This window comes from Mandrillus leucophaeus, unplaced genomic scaffold (assembly GCF_000951045.1).
Source record: "Mandrillus leucophaeus isolate KB7577 unplaced genomic scaffold, Mleu.le_1.0 Scaffold527, whole genome shotgun sequence".
Classification (NCBI taxonomy): Eukaryota; Metazoa; Chordata; class Mammalia; order Primates; family Cercopithecidae; genus Mandrillus; species Mandrillus leucophaeus.
In genome coordinates, this window is record NW_012105664.1 from 432,341 (window position 1) to 456,890 (window position 24,550).

The window sequence follows — 24,550 nt, forward strand, 5'->3', positions numbered from 1 at the left end:
CCAACCCCTTAGCACCATTTTTTTTTTTTTTTTTTCCTTAACATAAATCCCAGAGATCATGTCATGGTTGTTTTATCATATATTTTGCCAACCAAAATTTAAACAGATACTTGAAAAAGCCAAAATTTACCTTATCTTGTTGTTGTTCAGCCTCAGAAAATGTAGTGCTTTCATTTCTTGTATCCCAGGTGGTACAGACTTTAAGTCATTGTGATCCAGAAATAATTCTCTCAGGGAATGATATGCCCCATAGAAGGAGACACGGTCCATGCCATCATCAGCAAGTTTGTTAAATGACAGGTACAAGTATTCCAGGCCTGGTTCCATGTGACCAAACACATAGCCAGGGATCCGTTCAATCTGGTTCCCGAGGAGCACGAGGTGCAGCAAGGACTTGGGTAGATAGGACGGGACGTGATAGAGCTTATTGTACGAGAGATCAATGGATTCTAGATTTCTGCAACAAAGAAAAAAGTAAACAGGGTAGGGACATCAGGATGGTGATCATCAGCTCTAAATTTTGATAAGGCCAGTCTTGATGCTGGTCCATTTTCCTATAAGCACCCAGTTTGTAGTGAAGATTCCAAATAGGAACTTTTCCAGGTATAGCCAGCCCTAGTCTCTTGCACCAAGGTGCATGTCCTTACCAGTGTGCCATACTGCCTCCCAGCTATGTGAATCCTTGCGAGGGAGCATCAAAGAGTAGGAGGGAAAAAACTCATATCCCTGGAGGCAATACTGAGGCCCAAAGACTAAAATATCTGTAAGGTTGATGTGTTGAATCCAAAATGAAATTCCATGAATCCCAGCATACATCAAAATGCCTATCTGTAAAGTTGTCTCTGGTTCCAGCAAGGAAGTTTGGTTTGTTTGGCTTGTTTTGGTTCCCCTTCCCCTACGTTTTCATTCCACATTTGATTTGATGACCTGGCACACCTGAGACTTGAGGTGAGCCTGAGGGATCTAGAAAATGCTGTTAATCATCTAGAAGATCTGGGAAACGTGGTGAACTCACTGGCTTGTTTCAGGAACCCCATCTGAGTCTCTTAAGGCTTCTGCCTCACACCCTCTTTTCACCTGATGAAGACTCCTCTGCCCACAGTGGACTCAGTGCCACATGGTGCTGAGCCCAGTTGGCCTCTCCATCCTGTTTCAGAATGACCCACGTCCCCGGCTGTGTTACTTAGGCACATAGTTCCAGGACACGCAATCCCAGATCCCAGTTGTCTGCTGGATTTGCTGCAGGGCTTGCTTCTGACTCCCTCCCCCTTCACTGAGAGCTACAGCCAGAGGTTGCTGATTCTTGTCCAGGAAGATGGAGTCTACTTTTGGCCTCCACTGTTAGGCCAAGCATTCTTCAGTCTATTTTGTAAGAGTTGAGGTGAAGAAATAGTTTGGAGAAAAGAAGGCCGTGTAGTGTAGGAGAACAGACCTGGGCTCTGGAGCCTGGTGCTTCCACCTAATGATGATGAGGAGAAGGAATATGGCAGATTTCTTTCTCACTGTGTGCAGGGGATTATCTCATTCAAACCTGCTGACAACCTGTGAGGTAGACAGAGCTAGAGTGGCATTTGACCAGTAGTGGGCAGACCTTGAAGTCAGACAGCTGGGGCTCAGTTTTTGCTAGCTCAGCACTTGGCATATGATAGGGTGTCCAGTATGCAGTATGGTGACAACAGCAGTAGTAACTGTAATAATCCTAACACCGGTCATGCAATGCACAGGTTGGAAATTGCATGAAGGAGCCCACTTTGGAGATAGGGTAAGGGTTCACTAAGAAACGATTCTGTCTCCGAGCCCTTCAGTATCGTCACCTCCCTCACTTATCCCATTCCCAGTTTTCCTACTCTGTTTAATAATGACAAGAGGAAGAAATAGTTCAATAAAATTTAAATTGTAGCATGTACTTACTCTTGATTTATCCAGGCTAAAGGAGCAATCCTATTTTCTTCAATTTTGTTATAACGTAGTACAATGACATTGATCTTTCTGGTATGATTGAAACAAATTTCAGTTATTTCTTCAATTTGGTTATTTTCTAGGTATAATTCCTATAATTAAGAGAAAAGACTATTATTTTTCTTTTGTGTTAGTTGATATGTTCAGTTTCATGAAGACTAAAATAGTAGCATAGACTATTGTCATTAGTATTATCTAAAGAGTCTTTCACTGCTCTTTCAAGTAAGCTTGTGTTTTTAAGTTGTCTTTTTTTTTTTTTTTTTTTTTGAGACGGGGTCTCACTTTGTCACACAGGATGGAGTGCAGGGGCACAAACACGGCTCACTGCAGCCTTGACCTCCCAGGCTCAAGTGATCCTACCACTTCAGTCCCACAAGTGACTGAGACTACAGGTATACGCCACCAAGCCTGGCTAATTTTTGTATTTTTTGTAGAGACAGGATCTCGCCATGTTGTTCAAGCTGGTCTCGAACTCCTAAGCTCAGGTGATCTACCCGCCTTGGCCTCCCAAAGTGCTGGATTTACAGGAAAGTTGTCAAATTTTATAACTAATTAGTGAAATAAAACACACTGTCTGTCATGGTTATGGAATCAAATGAATTTTATTTAAAATGTATTAGCCATATTATGTTGCAAGAAATGGCATACCATAATAATTATACAAGACTCGCTACTTTATAATACTATTTCACATAAATTATCTCATTTGGGCTTTAAATACTGAAAAGTAGACAAAAATTATTGTCTCAACTTACCAGTGGAGTTAAGTTGGGCCTGGCGAGACAGGGAGGCTCACCTGCGGTTACGTGACTAATGCTGAGAGGGGCTTGTCCTAGCCGAGCCTCCAGTCCCAGACTGCCTGTTTCCTACTACTTCATGTGGTCTATAATATTTTAGTCTTATATTTTTAGATTTGCTTTTGTTATCATTAATTTAAAGTTAATTAAGAGCCTTAATTTACAACCAAGGAGAAGTCTGCTAGAACTGTTAGTAAGGTTTTAATAGCTAGCTGCCTTCAAGTTAAGTTTAGTTGGCATTAGAGGGAGTTTTTCATTAAAGGATCTGCATTATAAAAATTCTCCTTGTTGTTAGAATTCAGAAGTAGAACTGGCTTATATCTTTAGTGTCACCTTCTATTCCACCTGTGAGAATTTCCCTCTTTGTTAATTTTGCCATTTGTTAGAAATTAGTAAAGCAATTTTCAACTTTTTGCTTTTACCTGCATATGTATTTAGGAGGTGAGCTAGATCAGTCAGAGACTAGTTAAATAAATCCTGGCACACCTGTCCATATGTTGAAACGTCTGCAGCTGTAGGAAAGAATGCCATGAGGCAGCCTTGAGGCTGCATGGTTAAGTGAGGCAGGTGTACAGCAGCGGCTTTAGAAGGATTTATAGTATGTGCCATGCATTTGTGCACTTGTATGCCCAGTGCTTTGCAGACTGGTAGGAATGGGTCTCTTTGGAGAGAGAGAAGCCAGGCTCAGAGTGGAGCACATTGCTCTTTTGTATTATCCTCCTTGTGTATGTATGTGTTTTAACATGTGTATGCATTATCTATTTAAATTTTAATTTTTTAATTATTAATTTCTGGCCCTGCCCCACAAAGAATCTGACTTAGCATGTCTGGGATAGGTCCAAGAGTCTGTATTTCTTAAGAACCCAGGAGACTCTGATAGAAAGCCAGGTACTGATAAATGTCAGTGTTACATAACTCTGTCACTTAGTCTGGAAATAGGAAGAAGAGGAAGGGTGGTAGCCATGACAGCCACATAAGATCACCAGAGATGATCCTCTTTTCTGGCTTGTTGGGGCTGAAGCCGGGGGATGCTGCATCCTGACTTCTGGCTGGATGATCATGTGGTGTAGGAGAAACAGCTTAGTAAGAAAACCTGTGTTCCCACAGGGTCTGCCAGTATGTATAGACTCTCTGGACCTCAGTGTTCTTTTTGGCAGGCGGGGTGGGGTGTGGTTTGTAGAGACAGAGTCTCTCTGTGTTGCCCAGGCTGGAGTGCAGTGGTACGATCCTAGCTTACTGCAGCCTCAAACTCCCGGGCTCAAGTGATCCTCCACCTCAGCCTCCTGAGCAGCTACGACTACAGGTGTGCACCACCATGCCTGGCTAGTTTTTTAAAAAATATACTTTTTAGAGACAGGACCTCAGTATGTTGCCCAGACTACTCTCAAACTCCTGGCCTCAAGCCATCTTCCTGCCTCCCAGAGTGCTGGTATTACTGGTGTGAGCCACTGCACGGTCCACCTCAGTGTTTTTAATGCAGGAAATGAGGGGTGTTGACGTTCATCAGCCAAAGACCCTCTGGAGCACATCCTGCGGCAAGGAGACCACACATCTGGGGACCTCTGGGGCATCTCTACAGGATAATAAAGCAAGACTGGAGTTTGGGGCCTGGAGTTAGTCACAGGACAGTTTTGGTAGGAATTGGGTCAAAACTTGCAAGCTACAGAGTTGCTGGAACAGTCAGAGGCCTTCGTTGTACAACTGTTAGGTCAGAGTGTCTGTGATTTTGCCTGGAATTTGTCAGTGGACACTCTGTTACGGTTAATACCTGTATGAGCTTCTGTGATAAGCGTCACATTTCTGGATTGGGACAGTATACACTGTCTCGAGAGGCAGAGTACCTCATAGAAGTTGTGGTTTCATTTAAATTCTCAATTCCTTTCTCCCATTTCCCCCAAGAGCTGTCAGAAGTACCATTTTTCACTTTATCAGGTGTCTCGACTAGTAATTATAATTTCGATTCAGAATTTTGTATTGCTTGAAGAAAAAACAATGCTTAAATTATAGGAAATTCTGCATACAGCATGAAACTAGAGGTTAATTTACATCACAATAGTCTTAAAATATATTTTGTTGTATACCACATTTAAAATATACATTTAAAACATTAAAAGAAATATATTGTTACCTCAATAGAAGCAGGAAGACCCTGTGGTATAATTCTAAATTTATTTTTTCCCAGACGCAAATAGGCTAGGCTCTTCAAAGGTTTGAAAGCTAAAGGATTGACATTGACTTCACTGAGATTATTTCCTTCCAGTTCTAAGGTGACCAGTTGATATAAGTCTATAAAAAATAAAAGTATTAGAATATTAGGATAATTGAAAAACCAGGCAGATTTTTGTAGGCTTTTGAAATGTTATGTGAAATGGCCAGTTTATTTGCAGGGCAAATACAGTTTTTTTTAAAACCTTTGTTTCCTCCTATAAAGTCTTTTCTTAAGTACTTTGTACATCCCAGATGCTCAATTCAACCAGCACTAAATGCATGGTCCAGTAGTGAGGCAGACCCGAAAAAAATCATTGAAATGCTAGGTGCTAACAATATGTGTAAGGAACAGAAGCAAGAGAGAAGAGAGGGAGGAAGATAGGAAAGAGAGGCAGAGGAGTTTCCATAGAAATTGTGGTGGCTGAACAGGGATTTGGAATTCAGATAGGAAAGGAATAGAAAGTTATGGACAGTCATTGGAAACATTGCAAAGACATAGATATATGAAATGGCAGCATAATAGGCAATGGGGTGGTGGAAGTTTAATGCAATGAGTGATTTTTTTTTCCAGGACACAAAAAAGAACACTTTCCCTGGCTCACCCTCAGTCTCTGAACAAGGGAGTCAGAAGTAAACCAGAGCAGTGAATTCCCATCATAGTTACTCACTTGTTGGCACAGAGTGCAGCCAAATGGAAGCTTTGAAAGAATGATGATCAAAAATTCTCCACACATTCAGATTGAACTAGCAAGAAAGGCCTTTATACAAACAAGTTTTTTTTCTACTTTGTTTCTACTAGTCTCAGGAGTGGTATGATCCAGGTCAAATGGAAGCTCCATGCTGCAAAATGGACAGCTCAGCAATGACAATACCCAGAGGCATCTGAATCAGAGGTTCAGGGTGTGGCCAAAATTCCCAGATTAGGGGATGTTTTGTATTCAACCCCCTTCATGGGCATTGCACCGAATGCCACGTGGGACTCAGTTGTGTTCTTAGGCAACAGCAAAGACAGTTGCATGAAGAATAGAAATAATAAATGCTGGAAGATTATAAGAAGAAAAAGCAGTGTAGATGTGAGTGGTATGAAAGTGCCAGTCTCCTACAGACAGAAAGATTTAGATAGAAGTAGGAGGAACTTCCAGGCTGTAATAGCCAGCTGAGCACATGTAGCTGAAAGACCATGTGGGTTTGTTCAGGGGGAGAGGAGACTAGCCCTGGTGTGGCTGTGCACAGTGGAGTGAAGGTTGGTGTTCAGAGAGAAGTATACTGGGAGGGCCCTTTTTCATTTTTTTTTTATTTTAATTTATTTAGAGACAGAGTGTCGCTCTGTTGCCCAAGCTGGAGTGCAATAGCATGGTCTTGGCTCACTGCAACCTCCACCTCCCAGGTTCAAGCGATTCTTCTGCCTCAGTCTCCCAAGTAGCTGATTGCAGGCACCCACCACCACACCCAGCTAATTCTGGGAGGGCCTTTGCACCCTGGACAACAACGTCTGGCTCTCATTCTCAAGGCAGCAAGAGGTTAACCTGGTGGTGGTCCTTAGGATTAATGGAAGTGCTGAGCAACAGGAAGTAGCCAGGCCAGCCAGTAAATTGTGATAAGTGGTTATATTTCCTCATATTCACTTTCGTTTCCAAAACTAAAGGTACTGAGAATCTGACGTCTTTCTCTAGTAAATAGGTGAAGTTTTGAAATGCAGTGGAAGTTTCTCTTTGAAAAACAGGTAACAGAAATGAACTAATGGCCATTACGTGACTGAGAGAAAAAGAGAGAAACGGTACAAATTCAGGACACTGTTTTCTTTTGCAGTTATTCTCTGGTATATGTAGGAAATAGGAGGTAACAGGAAATAGGGTGGTGCTAGAGAGTGTTTCTTGTAGGTGAGACTTGAGGTAGATGTTGAAAGGATTCATGGACAGGAAACAGGAAGTCTTCCTTGGTGGGTGGTACCATGACAGGTTGTGGACATGGCAGGTGCCTCGATGTTCCTGGCAGGCAGCATCACATGGTCATCCACTAGAGCAACCTCCAGGGCTCCTAGTTTGGTTGTTTCAGTCATTAGTGACAACAAAAATGCTTTTAAAGCATGCCTGGTTTTCCTCTGCTGTCCCTCCCTCCACCTTTCACACCTCTCTCTCAATTTTAAGTCCTTCCCTTTCTCCATAACACATGTGCACATCTCAGGTGGACTCTGCTCCTCCTGCAGGTAAATTCCCTGCCCTTCAGCAAGGTGTGTGCAGCCCCTGGTGTTGCTCATTGCCTGCCCTTCACCTTCACTGTGCCTGCTTGCAGGGCCCACAGTATCGCAAATTGTCTCACTTATTTGCACCTTTGTGCTGTTTTCTCTCCCTGGCGTGCCCTCCTTCCCCCTCTCTGGAGCTATAATCTGAAAGGTCATGAGTGAGGAGCCACCCCAAGAGAGATGACAGAAGAGCAGTGGGCCACCTGCTTCCACAGAGAAGCAGGGTGGCCTCATAGCATTCCTGGCAGCCAGCCTGACCATCCACAGCATCAGGACTCCCAGCCAAGGGGAGCCCAGCACCCGAGGGACCGGCACAGCAGTAGCTCTTAGAACTCAGCCCACCCAGGGAGTGCAGCAGGGGTATCTGGGCCGGAGGACAGAAAGCATTGCCGGCATGGAGCCGAGGCTCCTCGGTGCTCAGACTGTGGAGAAAGGCGGGCTAAGAAAGGCAGGCAGACAGCCCACTCACCCTGACTTCCTGTCAACACTCTGGGAATCTAGAAGCATTTGTGAGTGAGGGAGAAGAGTACTCTTTAAGGCAGTTCCAGGGGTGTGTGAAAGCACCTTCACAATCAGGAGTGCATGTTTTATAACACCTCATTCTGATAACCCAACTAAAAATGTTTGACTTGTAGTTCATATACAGCCTGTTAGTACAGTTGTTCTAGATTGCTGACACCCTTTGGTCTTCAGCAGTTAGAAATTGAATTTTCTAATGTCTTTCCCATTTGGCACTCTCCATCAAAATTTGTGTTTATTAATGTTTTTCTGTGTGTCCTGAAATCCATCTGGAAATTGAGTATTTCCATAACTAATCCTCAGATTTGGCAATTCTCATTATTATTGTTCTTTTCTCAATACCAGAAGTGTTTTGTTCCTGTGAAGTTTTTTGGGACCTACAGGAAACAATTGGATTGTTTCATTCCTTTAAAGGCTTTGTTTAATAAATAATGAATAAAAACATAATATGTTTCAAAGCAAGTAAACAGTGTTGAGCACTGACCTCAAGAGCTATGCTAGACTATTAGGAAGATAAAAAGAAAAGGTAGGCAGTCCTCGTCTCAAAAAAGTACACAGTACAATCAAAGGCATTAGCTAGAATTCATGAAAAGTAAAATGTGATAAAGCCTCTTTTATACAGAGTCACATATGATATCTTCAGCTATCTAGCACAGTCCAGAAACAAGCAGAAGAGGAGCCAGTGCCAGCAATGTCAAGTGCACAGAATGTAGGGCACCCTCACTAAAGGCTGTCGGAAAGCTAGGCCACAGTGGGAGCCGTGCATCCACATGCCGTGGGGTGTGGATAGCAGGACTTCAGTGCCATACGAGTACAGAAGTTCCAGCCCAAGCCCTCTCAGGACAAAATTGCCAAAGCCAAAGTTAACACCATGAAGAGCATGTGCTTTCTTTGTAGGACAGCATCTCAGCCTCATATGCAGTGCCCATTTATTCATATTTCATGCATAATTCCCATGTGCTTAGTTTCGTCTTTAGGTTCCAACCCATGATAAATGAAAATAGCAAGTTGTATGGAGGCAGCAAGAGTTGTGGGTGGGGTGTATTGACCATCAGAGTGATAAAGGAGATCCAGTCAACAAGCCATGGCACTAGTTAGTCACTTCGAAGAACCGACAAAATTGTCGATCCAGAATGCAAAACGCATGGCATTGTGGGGAATATGTAGTATAATTCTTCAGATATTTTGGATTTGTAGTAAATTTATTGTCTTGTGAATAATAAGAACCTGGAATCATTGAGAAACAATGTTATTCATGGGTAAGGTACAAAGATAACAGGTAATTTAAAATTCATTTTACGTTTTACCAGTTAATAGTTAAAAGAAGTTTTAACAACTCAAATGGTTAAGTGACCTAAAAATATTTACTATTTATTCATTTGGCAATACTGTAAATAAAATTTCTATACCACTATATAAGAAAGATTATAAGGAAGCATATCATTGAAAAACAAATATTAAATACCTGATAAACTTTCTTTATCAATAGCCTGAAGATTGTTCTCATTGATTTTAACTTCTTCTAATGTAGATGGCAATTCTGAAGGAATCTGTATCAAATTATTTCCATCCATATTCAAACGCGTTAACTTCTTCAGAAGCTTAAAAAGCAAATCTCAAAGTTACTTTTTTATCTAGTCACAGCTGTGCAGTCACATTTCACATAAGGGTCGTTTTGAAGCACTGACTGAAAGTCTCACAAACTATCTTTCCTTAGGCTTAGACAGTAATATCCAGGCCACACAGCAAACCCCATATTCCCCCTGCCAGGTTGATATTGATGCTGGTAGTAGCATTGATTCTCAGGGATTTTCAACAGACTACATTTGATTATTTTGTAGCTTACTCACCATGTTTATATTGCAGCTTTTTAGAAAGTGAGAGAAAGCTGCCATAACTACTGGATTGGTCGTTCTTGCTAGATCTTAGGTTTCCACTTTTTCAGCAATACACAGAAATTTCATGAAATCATGCAGTAATCTGAAGCTGTCATGGATGCTAACAATTAAGATAGCAATCAATCCTTTTAACATACTTGTAAACCTCAGTCTTTTATCTACTCCAGAAAGGTCATAAAATGACACTAATTACTGTGGAAATTTTTCAAAACTAAGGACTACAGATGTTACAAGCTATTCCTATATGGCATCCAGTTGACTGTCCGGAAAAGTATCTTTTCACATTTGTAGTTGTGTGTTCATTGGTCAAACCTATCCTCTACCACCAAAAGTGGGGAACTGTGGTTAGGTAGATTTTAGTAAAGTCCCATGGAATGATTCACCTCTCCAGTGATCATATTCAAATTTCAACAGTTTCGGAATGGGACAGAGAATTCCAAAGCAAGAAAAGGAGGTAATCTCCTACAATGTTTTTCTCTTGGTCAAATATAGGGAAAGGACCCCCCAATGCTAGCCATTTTCTAGGAGAAGGATGGATAGCATGAAGTAGATCTAGGATGTGAATGCGGAACCCTCTTATCTGCCAGCCCAGACTCCAGATAAGAAACAGGAACTGAGAATATAAGAGGCCAGTGATTTGTCTGAAGAGTGGGTGGAAGACCCAGAAGACTGCCCAAGGGAGGAACAGTTTCACCTAGTGGAATATAATGTGCTTTACTTATGGCTTTTCAAACACACACATTTATGAGTTTTTTGTTTTGTTTTGTTTTTTTAACAAACATAAACCCCTTCTCTCTTAACTCTTAAATTCCTCGAATTCTGTCTTCTTTCCTCCTTTTTGTTTTTTGAGACAGAGTCTGCCTCTGTCGCCCAGGCTGGAGTGCAATGGCGCAATCTCGGCTCACTGCAACCTCCACCTCCCGAATTCAAGCAATTCTCCTGCCTCAGACTCCCGAGTAGCTGGGACTACAGGCGCACGCCACCGCACTCGGCTAAATTTTGTATTTTTAGTAGAGACGGGGTTTCACCATGTTGGCCAGGCTGGTCTCAAACTCCTGACCTCGTGATCCACCCATCTCAGCCTCCCAAAGTGCTGGGATTACAGGTATGAGCCACTGCGCCCGGCCCGTTTATATATATATATATATATATATAAAAATTAGTTCAATCTGTATCTTTCAAAGGTTTATTCTATGCTGTTTCCTGTTCTCTCTCTTTCCCTCTTCTTTTCCAAGCTATCCCTAGTTTTTATCTGAGCCTATCTGTTTTTCCAGAACCCCCTTCTGCCAAAGTATCCTCCAGGTTTTGTTCATTGCACGAAACAAAACAAACAAAAAGAGGAAGCCATGTCTTGCTGGCCTGAAAAATGTTAATAGAGTTTCCAGATAGGCTCAATTTATTTCCAGAAAATACTTCATATGCTAAGAGACCAGATTTTAGCATGTTTTCAGTTACTTGGGGAGAAACTACTCCATAAATTAAAATCATTAGTTTTGTCACTAATGCTATTGTTGGTGCCCTTATGGTAAAGCTAAAAGTATGTAAAATAATAAACTATATTCAAGAGAAAACTTGAATGCAGTTTAGGAACATCAGAGAGGAAACTTTCTTAGAAGAAAACTACCAATTAGAAGCATTTTCCTTTTCCTCCCTTCCCCATCTCCAACCAGTGCAAGTCATAGTGAAGCCATTCGTCCAAATAGACAAATCAGAGCATGTATTTACCTTGAATGCTTTTGGACCTATGCCTGGAGAAGTGATATTATTTTTGCTCAGATCAAGCCTTTCCAAATTTGGTAATCCATTAAATGCTTCATCTGGGATGGAGGCGATGGAATTGCCTAGGACATACAGCGGTTATGTTTTAGGCATGTGTGCATATACATACATGTACACACATGTATGGGCGTGTGTGCATAGATTTCAAGAGAGAGCTTTGTCTGGAGGAGAAAGCAATACTCAGAACAAGGACAGAATATATATTATATAACCAAAGTATGTTCAGAAAAGTAACAGGCTGGAAGTAGATAGTTTAACATAGTTGACATTTTCTCTCTAAGGATTCATCAGGCTGTAAGTATATCATGGTTTAGATGAAGGTGCTTAACACAGCCAGAATGTGGTCTGCTGGAGAGTACTGGTAACATTGTACATTTACAACAAAAGTGTGGAAGGTTATACAGAAACTGATTTTTAGTCTTCATATTCTCCCATAGCCATTTTCTTGGACTAGAAGCATGCCTCTGTTTTTGTCCATGAATGCTCATGCAAATCACTCACCTCCTCTGAGCCCGTCTCCATCTCTGCATACGAAGCTGGGGGAGATCATCTCCAAGACTCTCTGACATCTAATGTTATGCCTCTATGGCTTCAATCTGCAAAGGTTCCTATATGCCCTAATTTTATGGGTTTTTGTTTTAACATTTAGTTAAGTTCAGTAGTCGATTTTTAAACCCAGAAAGTGAGCGTACCAATAGTACATACCATAAAAGTCACGTGGTGACCTTCTTATAAAACCGTAACAGTGTAGCTCAGTGTGGGTCATTTATCTTTTCCAAGACTTCAGACTTTCACAGATTGGGTTTTCATAGGGCAGAGCATACCTGGTGCACAGGCCACAGGAGGAAGGGGCGTTGCTGAGCCTGAGAGGAATTCCTTAGGTGATCATATAAAAGTAGGATGAAATCCTTTGTCAGAAAGGCCACGGAAGCTTCTATTATGTTTGACACTGGCAGTGTGCTGTCACAAATGGCCATCCCTGCACAAATGTGTTGACCTTTTCTGCTCCCCTCACCCCAGCATCTCCAGAGCCACCCCTGGCATAGGGGCCTCATTACCCAGACGAAGGCTCCCGCTGTTCCCAGCACCCAAAGTGTCCCCACCAGCCAGCCTGTCACACCTGGTCCTGCTGTTCTTCTACTCAGAGCCCTCCCTGGTGGTCCGATGGAAACATGGGCAAAAGGTCTAGATGACCACATTCCCACTAGAATGTCAAAAACGAGGGGAAAAAGCAACTGACAGTACCAAGTGCTGGCAGGCTGCAGAGAGGCAGGAGCTCCCCAGCATGCAGGTGGGAAAGGAGCAGCCACCTTAGAGAACTGTCGGGCAGTTTCTTATAAACTTAAACATGTATTTACCATATCAGCAGTCCCACTCCTGGGCATTGCCCTAGAGAAGTGAAGACTTAGGTCCACACAAACATTTGTACATGGATGTTTATAGCAACGTTATACATAATCACCCCAAACTGGAAACAACTCAGATGACGTATACCTGGTAGGAAACCATGGCCCATCCACATGATGGAATACTACTTGCAGAAGAGAGGAATGAACTACTGATACACAAAACAAAATGCGTGGCTCTCAAAAACATTAGAAACCAGACTGAAAGGGCTATGTATTGTATGATTCCATTTATGTAACACTCTGGAAAAGGCAAAACTGTAGAGACAGAAAACAGATCAGTGTTCTTTGGTGGCCAGTGACTGCTGGAGGGGGAAACAAGGAATTCTGGGGAGTGATAGAATGTCCTATATCTTACTTTTGGTGGTGGCTACATGACTATGTGCATTTGTCAAAACTCAGAACTTATGTACTAAAAATAAGTTTTACTACATACAAATTATACCTCATGAAAGCTGATTTTTAAGAAACATCAGTAGGAAATCATCATTTGATTTGGAGGAGTTTGCTTTATACCTGACTGCTATTCTGCAGTAAATAGCTATCTCTTCTGCAAAGTTTATATATTTGAAGATTACGAAATTAGTCTATTCAGGATCAATTTTTAGGATGAAATTAAAATATAATCTTCATAGAGCAATGAGAATCGTTCATTTTTTTTTTTTTTTTTTTTAAGAGACAGGGTCTCACTCTGTTGCCTAGACTGGTCTCAAACTACTGGGCTAAAGCCATTCCCCCACCTCAACCTCCTGAGTAGCTGGGACTACAGGTGTATACAACTGCACTTGTCTAAGAGTCATTTACGTTTTTTTTTTTTTTGAGATGGAGTCTTGCTCAATTGCCCAGGCTAGAGTACAGTGGCTCAATCTCAGCTCACTGCAACCTCCGCCTCCTGGATTCAAACGATTCTCCTGCCTCAGCCTTCTGAGGAGCTGGGATTACATGCATGCCCTACCACACCCGGCTAATTTTTGTATTTTTGGTAGAGATGGGGTTTCACCATATTGTCCAGGCTGGTCTCGAACCCCTGACCTCAGGTAATCTGGCCACCTCAGCCTCTCAAAGTGCTGAGATTACAGGCATGAGCCACCATGCCCGGCTGCTAAGAGTCATTTACTTCTAAAGCACAAAATAAAGCAGAAGTCAACATCTCTTACCAGTGAGCTCCAGACTTGTTATCTGTGGTGCTGTTAGTGGTGGTATCTGGGTGAGCATGGCGTTGATGCAGCTGATGGTCCTGTAGGACAGAGAGCACCCACTTGGCAGGCGCAGTGTGCCTCTGGGAGGAGCAGGAAGTGGGGATCGAGAGGGCATTCGGAACGTATCTCCTCTTACCGGGTCCTCCTCGTCTTCCTCATCCTCCTCATCCTCCTCACCCTCCTCCTCCTCATCCTCCTCCTCCTCCTCCTCCCTTCCTTGGCGTTGCTGCTGGTGTGCCAGCCTCCTCTCCTCTCCAGGCCTCTGCTTTCTGTCTCCTCCTCTGCTGTCCCCCTCACTGTAAAGTTGCCTCTGATTTCTAGATTCAGGGGTCTCTGTCTTTTGCTCTGTATCTTCTTTCATTGCTTCATCCTCCTCAGATTGAAGTGCTTCTTTTCTTACTATTTGGTCCATTCCCACCTGAAGAGGTGGCAGTTGCTTATGAAGTAAATTGGTAGGTTCTCTTTGTTCTGAAGAATCACCAGAAAATTCATTTCTATCATTTAATGCTATACCACTGAGTAGAGAATAGGAGACTAATGACCACGCAAGGATGAGGTAGCAGAGATAAGTTGATGATATTAATAAAAGAAAAAATCATAACAAAAATGAGATTAGTAAATATTATTCCCTCCAAGTATTTGAGTGCAATTTAAAGATGAAATGCACCTTGAAATTTTTGCTTAAAAAGTTTTAATAGTCACTTTATTTCTATTTTGTAAGATCTCTTACATTTTTTTCACCTGTGGACCTTAATACTAATTTTTATATTAAATAACTTAATGCTTATTTTTGCTAACATATCATGCTACCTGGTGACTAAGGAGGGAATAATATTGCCACATGAGGCAAAATGGTAAGCAATCCTGTTGTGAGATTGTGTTATAATCAGATGTGATACCTTTATAATAGATACTGTTCTGTTCACTAGGGCTATTGCTAATGTGAGAATTTGTAGACTGTTTACCAGACATTAAAAAAGTGAAACAAGTGTATATTTTACTTGCTTATAGCAGTGAAACCAACTTTTGTTATAGATTTGTCACTATTTTTGTGCCTGGCATCCTAGTGTCATCCTCTGAAATTCAGAGTTATAGAGAGAAAGTTGTCCTCCTCCTGTCTCCCAGATTCTATACTTAAATCATCTTTACTACCTGAGACCTACAAATGACATTCTGGACTTCAGTGATGTTGCTTTAACTTAGACATATGCACAGGAGTGCTGTTTATCCTTCCATGACGGTGGGAGTAGAATAAATGATAGTAGACAGTGAATCTACATTTATATTCAGCTGTTAAATCTTTGGCAGAAAGTGGGGAAGACAAGACAAAGACTAGATTCAAATTCACTCTCTGAGTAAACAGTTCTAGGAAGAACTGATTTCACAGTGCATAAATTTTTTTTTTTTTTTTCCCTGAGACAGAGTCTTGCTCTGTCGCCCAGGCTGGAATGCAGTGGCATGATCTCGGCTCACTTCACCCTCTGCCTCCTGGGTTCAAGCGATTCTCCTGCCTCAGCCTCCCAAGTAGCTGGGATTACAGGCACCCCGCCACTATGCCAGGCTAATTTTTGTATTTTTAGTAGAGATGGGGTTTCACTGTGTTGACTAGGCTGGTCTCGAACACGTGACCCATTGTGATCCTCCCGCCTCAGCCTCCCCAAGTGCTAGGATTACAGGTGTGAACTACCGTACCCAGCCAGGGTGCATACATTTTCTTTCATCAAGATTTATAAATTTACTTAATCATCTGCCTACTCTTATTTAATACTATATATAAACTACTCCCAAAAAGAACTCAGGAAATATAATTATTTGGAGAAATTACTTGAGATATCAATTCAGTATGTATTATAAAGTCTGTGAGTTTTTTCACATCTCTAGCAAAACATGCAGAAGGAGAATAGGAAAAAGTTAGTAAAAGGAAACTAAAGCTATCATATTGAAACATTTAAAATCCTTCCTGTATATCCAAGTTTATTTTTCCAAAATAACTACATTTCAAGAATACTCCAAGTGTTTTGAAAAAATGTCTGAGAATTTGTGACTCTTACTTTGTAAACCTTGTATTTATTTCACTCCAAGGAATCCGTTTCATTGAACACTTTTTTCCTAACTCTCTTTAAACGTTAGTGAAATATTTGGTAGTATAAAGCAAAACACAATTTCTAAAACGTCAAAAGTTTTTCCTGGCAGGAGACTTTTGTAGACACCTACCCTGTGATCATCTGTGTGCATGGGAGCAATCTACCTCGGTTATAGACAAGAGAAGATGTCCCTATCCCTTCCCAGCCAAGTATTTAACAAGTATTTGCTTATTTTCATAAGGTGTTGGTTAGGCTTTTCTCAGAGGAGACTGGGCCTCCCGGGAAGGGTCCTTCATTCAGTCAGGTATGAGCCTCATTGGAGAAGGGGTCCATGAGCAGCCAACAAAACCCATGCTGTGATCTCCTGCACACAGAAGGGCCACATGAGAAAATCATGCTTCAGGCTGCATTTTCCTGGGATTATCCAAGCAGCGATGTGGGTTCCTGTGCTGCCTTTGAGTGGCTGGGTATAGCCAGAGGGCTGGGGCTTTATTCTCTTTAGATGCAAATCACTCTTCCTTTGTTTACCCTGGCTTCAGGGTGATAAAGCCATGTTGGGGTGGATTAAGTGGGATAATGCACACATAGACCAAAGCAGAGCCCTTAACTCAGTAAGAATTCAGGGTCTGTTAGTTGTAGAAATTCTGTTACCGTACCTCTAAAGCTGAGAGTCAAATGTGGAATGTAATCTCATCCAAGTTTACTGAATCTGATAGAGCTAGAACTATAAAGCCACAGTCTATTATTTATATCCCCTACCATGCATTTTCCCAGATGTTTTCTATGTTAATCAACATTCTGCCAATATTTTAAGTACTCAGATGACTAACGTATCATAATTTTAATCTAAAATTAGTAACAAAAACAAATGGAAGTTAAAGATCAATCACACACTGATATTTTGCTTAGCTAAATCTCTATACCAGTAGCAGAGCAGACAGGGCAGCATTCCCCTTCAGGTATAACTGTCTGGGGGCACCTCTGGGGATGGCACATGGTTTCATCACAAAGCACTCTTCCATCTGAGCAGAGGCAGGTAGTGCAGGGCTCAGGGGACCACACAGCTTTGTTGTACATGGTTATGCCCTTTACCAAACAGTGTCCCTTCTTTCCTAGAAGAAAACAAAAGCACAAATTTAAATTTCTTATGTGGTTACCAGCAACTGTGAATGGAAGTAAACACAATGTGAAGTCAGACTGCTCTGACCACACAAGAGTAGAATTCTACGTGCATTCATGTGTAGGGTAAAAATGTCATATAGACAAGAAATGCTGAAATGCTTTTCACAGGCTCTCCTCTCAGCCCCTTCACTTAGGCTCTAAGAGTGAACTCCCTCATGGTAACTTGGGGCTGAACTGCGCTTCCATTTTGTATCCATCAGGGTAGATTAAATTATACAACAGCAACCAACAATCCCCAAATCTCAGTTATTTTTCATTTATACTTTGTGTCTAATGTGGGGACACAGGGGCTCAGCTCATCATATTCACTCAGGATTCATCTATAAGTAGGCTGTCCCGATCACTGCGATAGTGGGAATGTGAGGTTACAAATCACACTTGAACTCTAAAAGTGTCTAATTACACTGACCAATGCAAATTGTACGGCCACACCAAACTTCCAAAGCCGCCAGCCAATCCAGTTCCATCATGTGATCGGAGAGCTGAGCTAGCACTAATGACAAGCTCACAGCCCACCCTTGATGTGCACATGGGAATAGGTGAAACCAGACAGCATGCTTCTATGGTGCTTCTCAGTGAGACACTGAGCTAGCTTTTTTATGGTTTATTATGCTATTGAAATATTCACATACTATAATATTCACCCTTTTAAAGTGTATAATACTGTCTGGGCGCGGTGGCTCATGCCTGTAATCCCACCACTTTGGGAGGCTGAGGCGGGTGGATCACTTGAGACCAAGAGTTTGAGACCAGCCTGGGCAACATGGTGAAACCCCATCTCTAAAAGCTGAGGCATGAGAATCGCTTGAACCCAGGAGGTGAAGGTTGCAGTGAGCCAAGATCGTTCCACTGCACTCCAGCCTGGGCGACATAGCAAGACTCTGTCTCTAAATAAATAAATAAACAAATAAAGTGCATGATGCAGTGCATATATTCATTTTCCTACATACAAGATTGCAGATATGTGGATAAGTGTATCAGCTAAGCAGACCGTTAGAAAGCTGAGGAGAATATTAGGGGGGATGTTTTTCTTCCAATCCAGGTGTCATTCCAGATAACTTTCTTCCATCTGAGCCACTATCCCCAAGTTCCACCCCCAAATGAGCCTCTCAACGTTAGTCCCCTTCTTTCCCCCACCACTAACTCAGCCCAATTCAGGCCCTACCCATCTCTCATTTGGATACTTGCAATAGGCTAATCCCACCTACCCAGTTGCTCCTCTGAACAAAAATACACATATGAGTTTCTTCCGGGTTATCAAAAGCACGCTATCAAAATGTCCATGGCCATTTTTTTTTGCAGAATTGGAAAAGCGGATCCTTAAATTCATTTGGAACTATAGGGGATCCCAAATAACCAAAGCAATCTTGAGAAAAAAGAACAAAGTTGGAGATCTCACACTTCCAGATTTCAAAACGCTCACTACAAAGACACAATAATCAGCTTTTGTCAGTGTGATACTAGTATAAGGATAGACATATAGGCCAGTGGAACATTGAAAGTCGGACATACATCTGTGAACAACTGATTTTCAAGAAAGGTGTCAAGACCATTCAGTGGAGGAAAGAACAATCTTCAACAACTGGTGCTGGGACAACACCAGCAAAAGAATGAAGCTGAATCCCTGCCTTTCACCAAATATAAACATTAGCTCAAAATGGATCAAAGACCTAATATATCTTATATTTAGACCTTTGCTCTAAATATAAGAGGTAAGACTACAACACTCTTAGAAAAATCCATAGGGGTAAATCTTTATAACCTCATATTTGGCAGTGGATTCTTAGATATGACACCTAAAGAAAAAGATAAATTAGACTTTATCAAAATTAAAAATTTGGTGCATCAAAGGACATTGTTAAGAAAGTGAAAAGACAGTATACACAATGGGAGAAAATATGTGAAATCATATATCTGATAAGGTCCTGATATCCAGAATATTCATAAAGAACTCTTATAACTGAATTACAGAAAGGCAATGCAATTAAAAAATGGGCAAAACTTGCCCAATACAGTGGCTTTTGCCTGTAATTCCAGCACTTTGGGAGGCCAAGGAGGGAAGATTTCTTGAGGCCAGGAATTTGACACCAGCCTGGACAACATAATGGGATGCTGTCTCTACAAAAAAAGTTAAAAAGTTAGCCAGGTGCGGTGGTGCATTCTTGTAGTCCCAGCTACTTGGGAAGCTGAGGCAGAGGATCACTGAAGCCCAGGAGTTCAAGACTGCAGTGAGCTATGATTGTACCACTGTATTCCAGCCTGGGCAGCAGAGCAAGACCCCATCTCTTAAGAAAGAAGTAGGCATAGGAGTTGAATATGCAGATAGACAACATGCACATAAAAAGATGCTTAACATCATTAGTTGTTAGGGAAATGCAAATCAAAACCACAATGAGATACCACTTCATAAAAGAACAGCTATAATTAAAAATAAATAGTTGTTGGCAGGAATGTAGAGAAAGTGGAATCCTCTTCCATTGCTGGTGGATATATAACAGTGTAGCCACTTTGGAAAACATTTGGCAGTTCATCAATAAATTAAATATAGAATTACCAAATGGCCCAACAGTTCCCCTCCTAAGTATATACCCAAAAGAACTGAAAATAGGTGTTGAAATAAAACTTACATTAATGCTCATAGCTGTGCTATTCATGATAGCCAAAAGGTGGAAACAGCCCAGATGTTCATCAACTGATAAGCAATATGGATAAACAAATATGGTATAGCCATACAATGGAATATTATTCAGCCATAAAAAGGAATGAAGTTCTGATACAGGCTAACTATAGATGAACTTTAAAAACATTATACTAAGTAAAGAAGTTAGATACACAAGGCTACATATTATGTGATTCCATTTACATGAAATTTCCAGAATAGGCAAATTCATAGACACAGAATAGATTAGTGGTTGCCAAGGGCTGGGAGTAGGGAGAAATGAGGAGTTTAGGTACAGAGTTTCCTTTTGGTGGGATGAAAATGTTCAGAAACAAGATAGTAGTGATGGTTGCACAATATTGTGACTGTACTAAATGCTATTGAATTGTACACTTTAAAATGGATGAAATGGTAAATTTTGTGTTATGTGTGGTGATACAATCAAAAAGTACTGTAAAATCACTGGAAAATATTTTTGGACAATTTGGAAATGCTTAGTATATATCTTCTGTACTTTTATGCATATATGCTTACATATAAAAACATTTTTTTTACACAAGTTTGAGATCATGTTATGAATACTTCTTTTTCGGCTTTTTCGTTTTCCATTATTATAGCTTAGCTATCTTTCCACTTAACTAAAAATATTGACCTCATCATTCTTTAGCAGTTATGAGTACATCATTATTACAGTTTTTTTAAGTTGATTTCTCTTCCTTTCTTTTCCCAATCATGTTGTAAGTGTGGCTTAAATTGCCTATTTTCAGGATAATTGTATATTATTTCTGTTAAATTTATGGAAATAACTAATGAAGAAGCATTTAGCTGTATTGAGACAATATATGAAATACTGGCCACAGAACATCATATGGTGATATTTTCTGTTATTCTTTTGAAAGTTTTATTTAATGGTAACATGCCTATAATACTTTTTTCTTCCAAATTTGGAAAAATGTAAACCATTTAATACTAGTTTTTAAAAATGCCTAATTGAAATCTTTAGCAGAATTTTTAGTCACTTAAATCTTTTAAATGCCAGTGGCTTAACCTATATAAAATGAATTCAGTGGCTTTAATTCTATTTGTGGTTGAAAATTTTTGGTTGAAAATATGTAATAGCCATATATATGTTCACAGAATCATCTGAATAATTTATTTCTGTATTCTAGATGATCTATTGTTATAAATGGAAAAGCAGTTTATAAATGTTTATGTATGTTATCTATGTTAGGATTACAACTATTTAAAATATATGCATAGTAAACATACTGGAAAGAAATAAACCAAAATGATAACTATGATTTTGTAAATATAGTGGTAGGATAAGTAACTTTTGTCTAATAATTTTGTATTATAAATATGTTCCTTAAGCTGCTTTTGGTTTTTTGGGGGTGTTTTGTTTTGTTTTTAATCTTGAGACAGAGTCTTGCTCTGTCGCCCAGGCTGGAGTGCAGTGGCATTATGTCTACTCACTGCAACCTCCGCCTCCCAGGTTCAAGTGATTCTCCTGCCTCAGCCTCCCAAGTAGCTGGGATTACAGGCACATGCCACCACACCCAGCTAATTTTTTGTATTTTCAGTAGAGACGGGGTTTCACCATGTTGGCCAGGCTGGTCTCAAACTCCTGACCTCGTGATCTGCCCACCTCAGCCTCCCAAAGTGCTGGGATTACAGGTGTGAGCCACCGCACCTGGCCCCATTTTTTAAAAATTATTTTAAAATGTATGTTTGTAGATTAAACCAAAAAGTAATATAATAACCTGGATTTTTCTTTAGAAGATTATCTTCATGGAGATGTTCTCCCTCTCTCCCTCTCTCCTTCTCTTTCCCCATACCATCTCTCACCCTCCTCCCTCCTTCTGTCTCTCTCTTATATTGTTCTCTTACCTGGTAACACATTATAACTTGATTCTACTCCAGGAAAACTTGAAAAAGATTCAAACTTTTCCTCCATGCCATAATCAAAGTTAACAACAGGAAATCTTGCTACTGGTGTAAAAATTGTTGTTTGCGGAGTTCCAAGCTGTCTGTTTGATCTGTGCTTGTGTGAGGTTGAACTTTTCCTCAGCCTTCTGTGATAGATCTTCCTCCTTTGCTTCCTAGGAATTTCTTCATTTTGTCCAAAGTCAGTTTGAAAAATGATAAGCAGAAAAAAACAAAACAAAACTGCAATCTTCATGTTTGACTTTTTTTCACCAGCTAATTTCTAGAATGAAACAATATTTCAAAGTTAGTGGTGACTAAATTTTTACCTCTGGAAATTGGCTTATATATTTGCTTGTATGCCTCAGTAGGCAAGTCTTTGAGAAATTACACTTATGATATATGGGCTATATGCTACAGTATTATTGCCAAATCATAATTTGGAATTCTTCTACCAGAATCAAAAAACTTTTTTTTTTTTTTTTTCCCATAGAGACAGGGTTTTGCTCCATCACCCAGGCTGGAGTGCGGTGGTTCAGTCATGACTCACTGCAGCCTTGAACTCCTGGCCTCAAGCAGTCTTCCTGCATTGGCCTCCCCAAGTGCTGGGATTACAGCATGAGTCACCATGCCTGGCCAGAACCTTTCTGTATCTTACCTTTATCTTTAGACCAGGAATTAAAAACCTTTTTCTATAAAGGGCCGGATAGTAAGTATTTGAGGCATCATAGGCTACACCTTGTCTGTCATAACTATTCAGCTCTGTCATTGTAGCATGAAAGCAGCCATAGACATATGTTGGGGACCAGCCTCAACACCACCCATAGGGTACCCAAAGCCCAGTGGTGACAAAGGAAGAGAAGAGACAGGTTAAGATTCCATAAAGGTGGGAGCCAGGAGGCCAGTTGCAAAATGGGGGCTGCAAAAGGCCCAGAGTTCTGATCTCCACACTATTTGTTGAGTACAGTCACTTAGATCTAAGAAGCAGATGTTTAGGGCGAAGCAGTGAAAGGGAGGCAGTGCGTCATAGGCGTAATCTGTAGCAATAGCAGCTTAAATGAATCTCCTTTGTGCTTAAACAGCATATCTTTAACTTACTGGGGAGTAGCTAATGGGAGCGGACTTAACTAGGAGCCTGTATGTCTGTCCACATTTCAGTGTTTCAAAGGAGTGTCTTTCTCCTGTAGCACAGTGTTTATAGATAACAGAGCAGGTTGCACTCAGAGCATGGGGACATAATGGCGATAGGAAGGCTTTCCTCCTCAGAGGTCTCTTGTGGCTTTCCACAACTTACTGTCCCATATTTTTATGGCCCGTTTATGCAGGCACCCCATAAGCCTTTTTCCCAACAACAGTATGTAAACAAATGAGCGCGGATGTGTTCCAGGGAAACTCTCATTACCAGTAAAGGTGGTGGATCAGACATGGCCCCCGCTCTGGGCTCTGATGTTCTGCAGGTTTTCAAAGATTACTTGGGAGATTTCTCTCCGCCTGTTTGCTAAGACGTTCTATGACTGATGTAATCCACAACCCATTTTCCCAGCCGTTCTGTTTTGTGCTTTTATTCTCTAGCTTTAGAATTGTCTGGGGGGAAGGGCATGATGATACCATATAAAAATAACGGTCAGCAGCATCAGTTATAAGGAGGTAAGAGTCAGGAAGAGTAACTCTTTAATTAGCTGGTCTCAGGGTTAGTACAGGGCCTTGCACATAGTAAAGCTGCAAAACGTTTAAGAAATGGATATTTAGGCACTCTTGGTACAGTAGTAGCATTATGGTCAGACAGACTGGCGCAATTCCTGTGAGTCTGGTGGCCAGGGACAAGAGAAACCTTCACCAAGGTGTTGCAGCAGCTGTCATCAAAGGATTCACTCAGCCAATCTCTCTTGACCTAAAGTTAGTCCTACAAAGGAAGGTTGGCAGTTTTGACTGCCTCTCAGAATTCTACAGCTACGAAACACACACACCCCTACACCCCTTGCAGCTTTCCTCCTGCTCTCTCCTCAGGTCCACTCACTGTCAGTGTTCCCCAGGATGAAGAGCCTTCTTTACACAGCCCAGTATGGAGGAGAAACTAAAACCCCAGGTATCATAAGAACCCAGATCACAACAGATTTGCCGCTCTTATCTTTTTAATGGGCATTTGAAGTATTTGGTGATTCTAGAAGGTTAAAGTAACTAACTTGCTCAGTGATGAAATTTATTTCAATTCTCACAGGCATGCCTTGGTCTCCTTCACCAACCAGAACAAAACTGTGATGGGAAGGAATGGTAAAACATTCAAGGTGATGTTACATACAGAGATTAATACACTAAACTGCAAAGGAGAGGCACTGAAGGATTAAGAGAAAGAAGTGGCCATAGACTGCTAACCCAGTCGTCTTGTTGGAACCTTAGAAAATACCTGAGAGGCCAGGCACTGTGGCTTCTGCCTGTAATCCCAGCCCTATAGGAGGCCGAAACCAAGGTGGGAGGATGGCTTGAGGCCAGGAGTTTAAGACCAGAGTAAGGAACATAGCAAGACCTTGTCTCAACTAAAACATAAAAACTTAGCTGGGCATGGTGGTGCATGCCTGTAGTCCTAGCTACTCAGGAGGCTGAGGCAAGAGGCTCAGGAGGCTCACTTGAGCCCAGAAGTTCAAGGTTGCAGTGAGCAGCGATTACAGCACTGTACTCCAGCCTGGGTAACAGCAGA

The 24,550-nt window shown here is 41.1% G+C and overlaps 2 protein-coding genes across 5 annotated transcripts in view; one reads left to right on the forward strand and one right to left on the reverse strand.

Annotated features, from left to right (window-relative positions):
• CENPP (centromere protein P) overlaps window positions 1-24,550 on the forward strand; it is a 299,356-nt gene that overhangs the window by 193,955 nt on the left and 80,851 nt on the right. The window lies entirely within an intron of this gene.
• Window positions 1-24,550, reverse strand: part of ECM2 (extracellular matrix protein 2, female organ and adipocyte specific) — a 43,259-nt gene that overhangs the window by 7,251 nt on the left and 11,458 nt on the right. For 2 of the 3 annotated variants that reach the window (XM_011996853.1, XM_011996852.1), the window contains exons 2-9: window positions 21,820-22,138; window positions 17,015-17,203; window positions 13,966-14,475; window positions 11,349-11,464; window positions 9,191-9,326; window positions 4,885-5,042; window positions 1,912-2,051; window positions 131-457 (exon numbers count right to left, since the gene is read on the reverse strand). In XM_011996853.1, the coding sequence (XP_011852243.1) occupies window positions 131-457; window positions 1,912-2,051; window positions 4,885-5,042; window positions 9,191-9,326; window positions 11,349-11,464; window positions 13,966-14,475; window positions 17,015-17,203; window positions 21,820-22,111 (1,868 nt within the window). In that variant the 5' untranslated portion in view covers window positions 22,112-22,138. Of the gene's footprint in view, window positions 1-130; window positions 458-1,911; window positions 2,052-4,884; window positions 5,043-9,190; window positions 9,327-11,348; window positions 11,465-13,965; window positions 14,542-17,014; window positions 17,204-21,819; window positions 22,139-24,550 lie in introns of all 3 variants that reach the window. The other variant, XM_011996851.1, reaches the window with a different exon arrangement.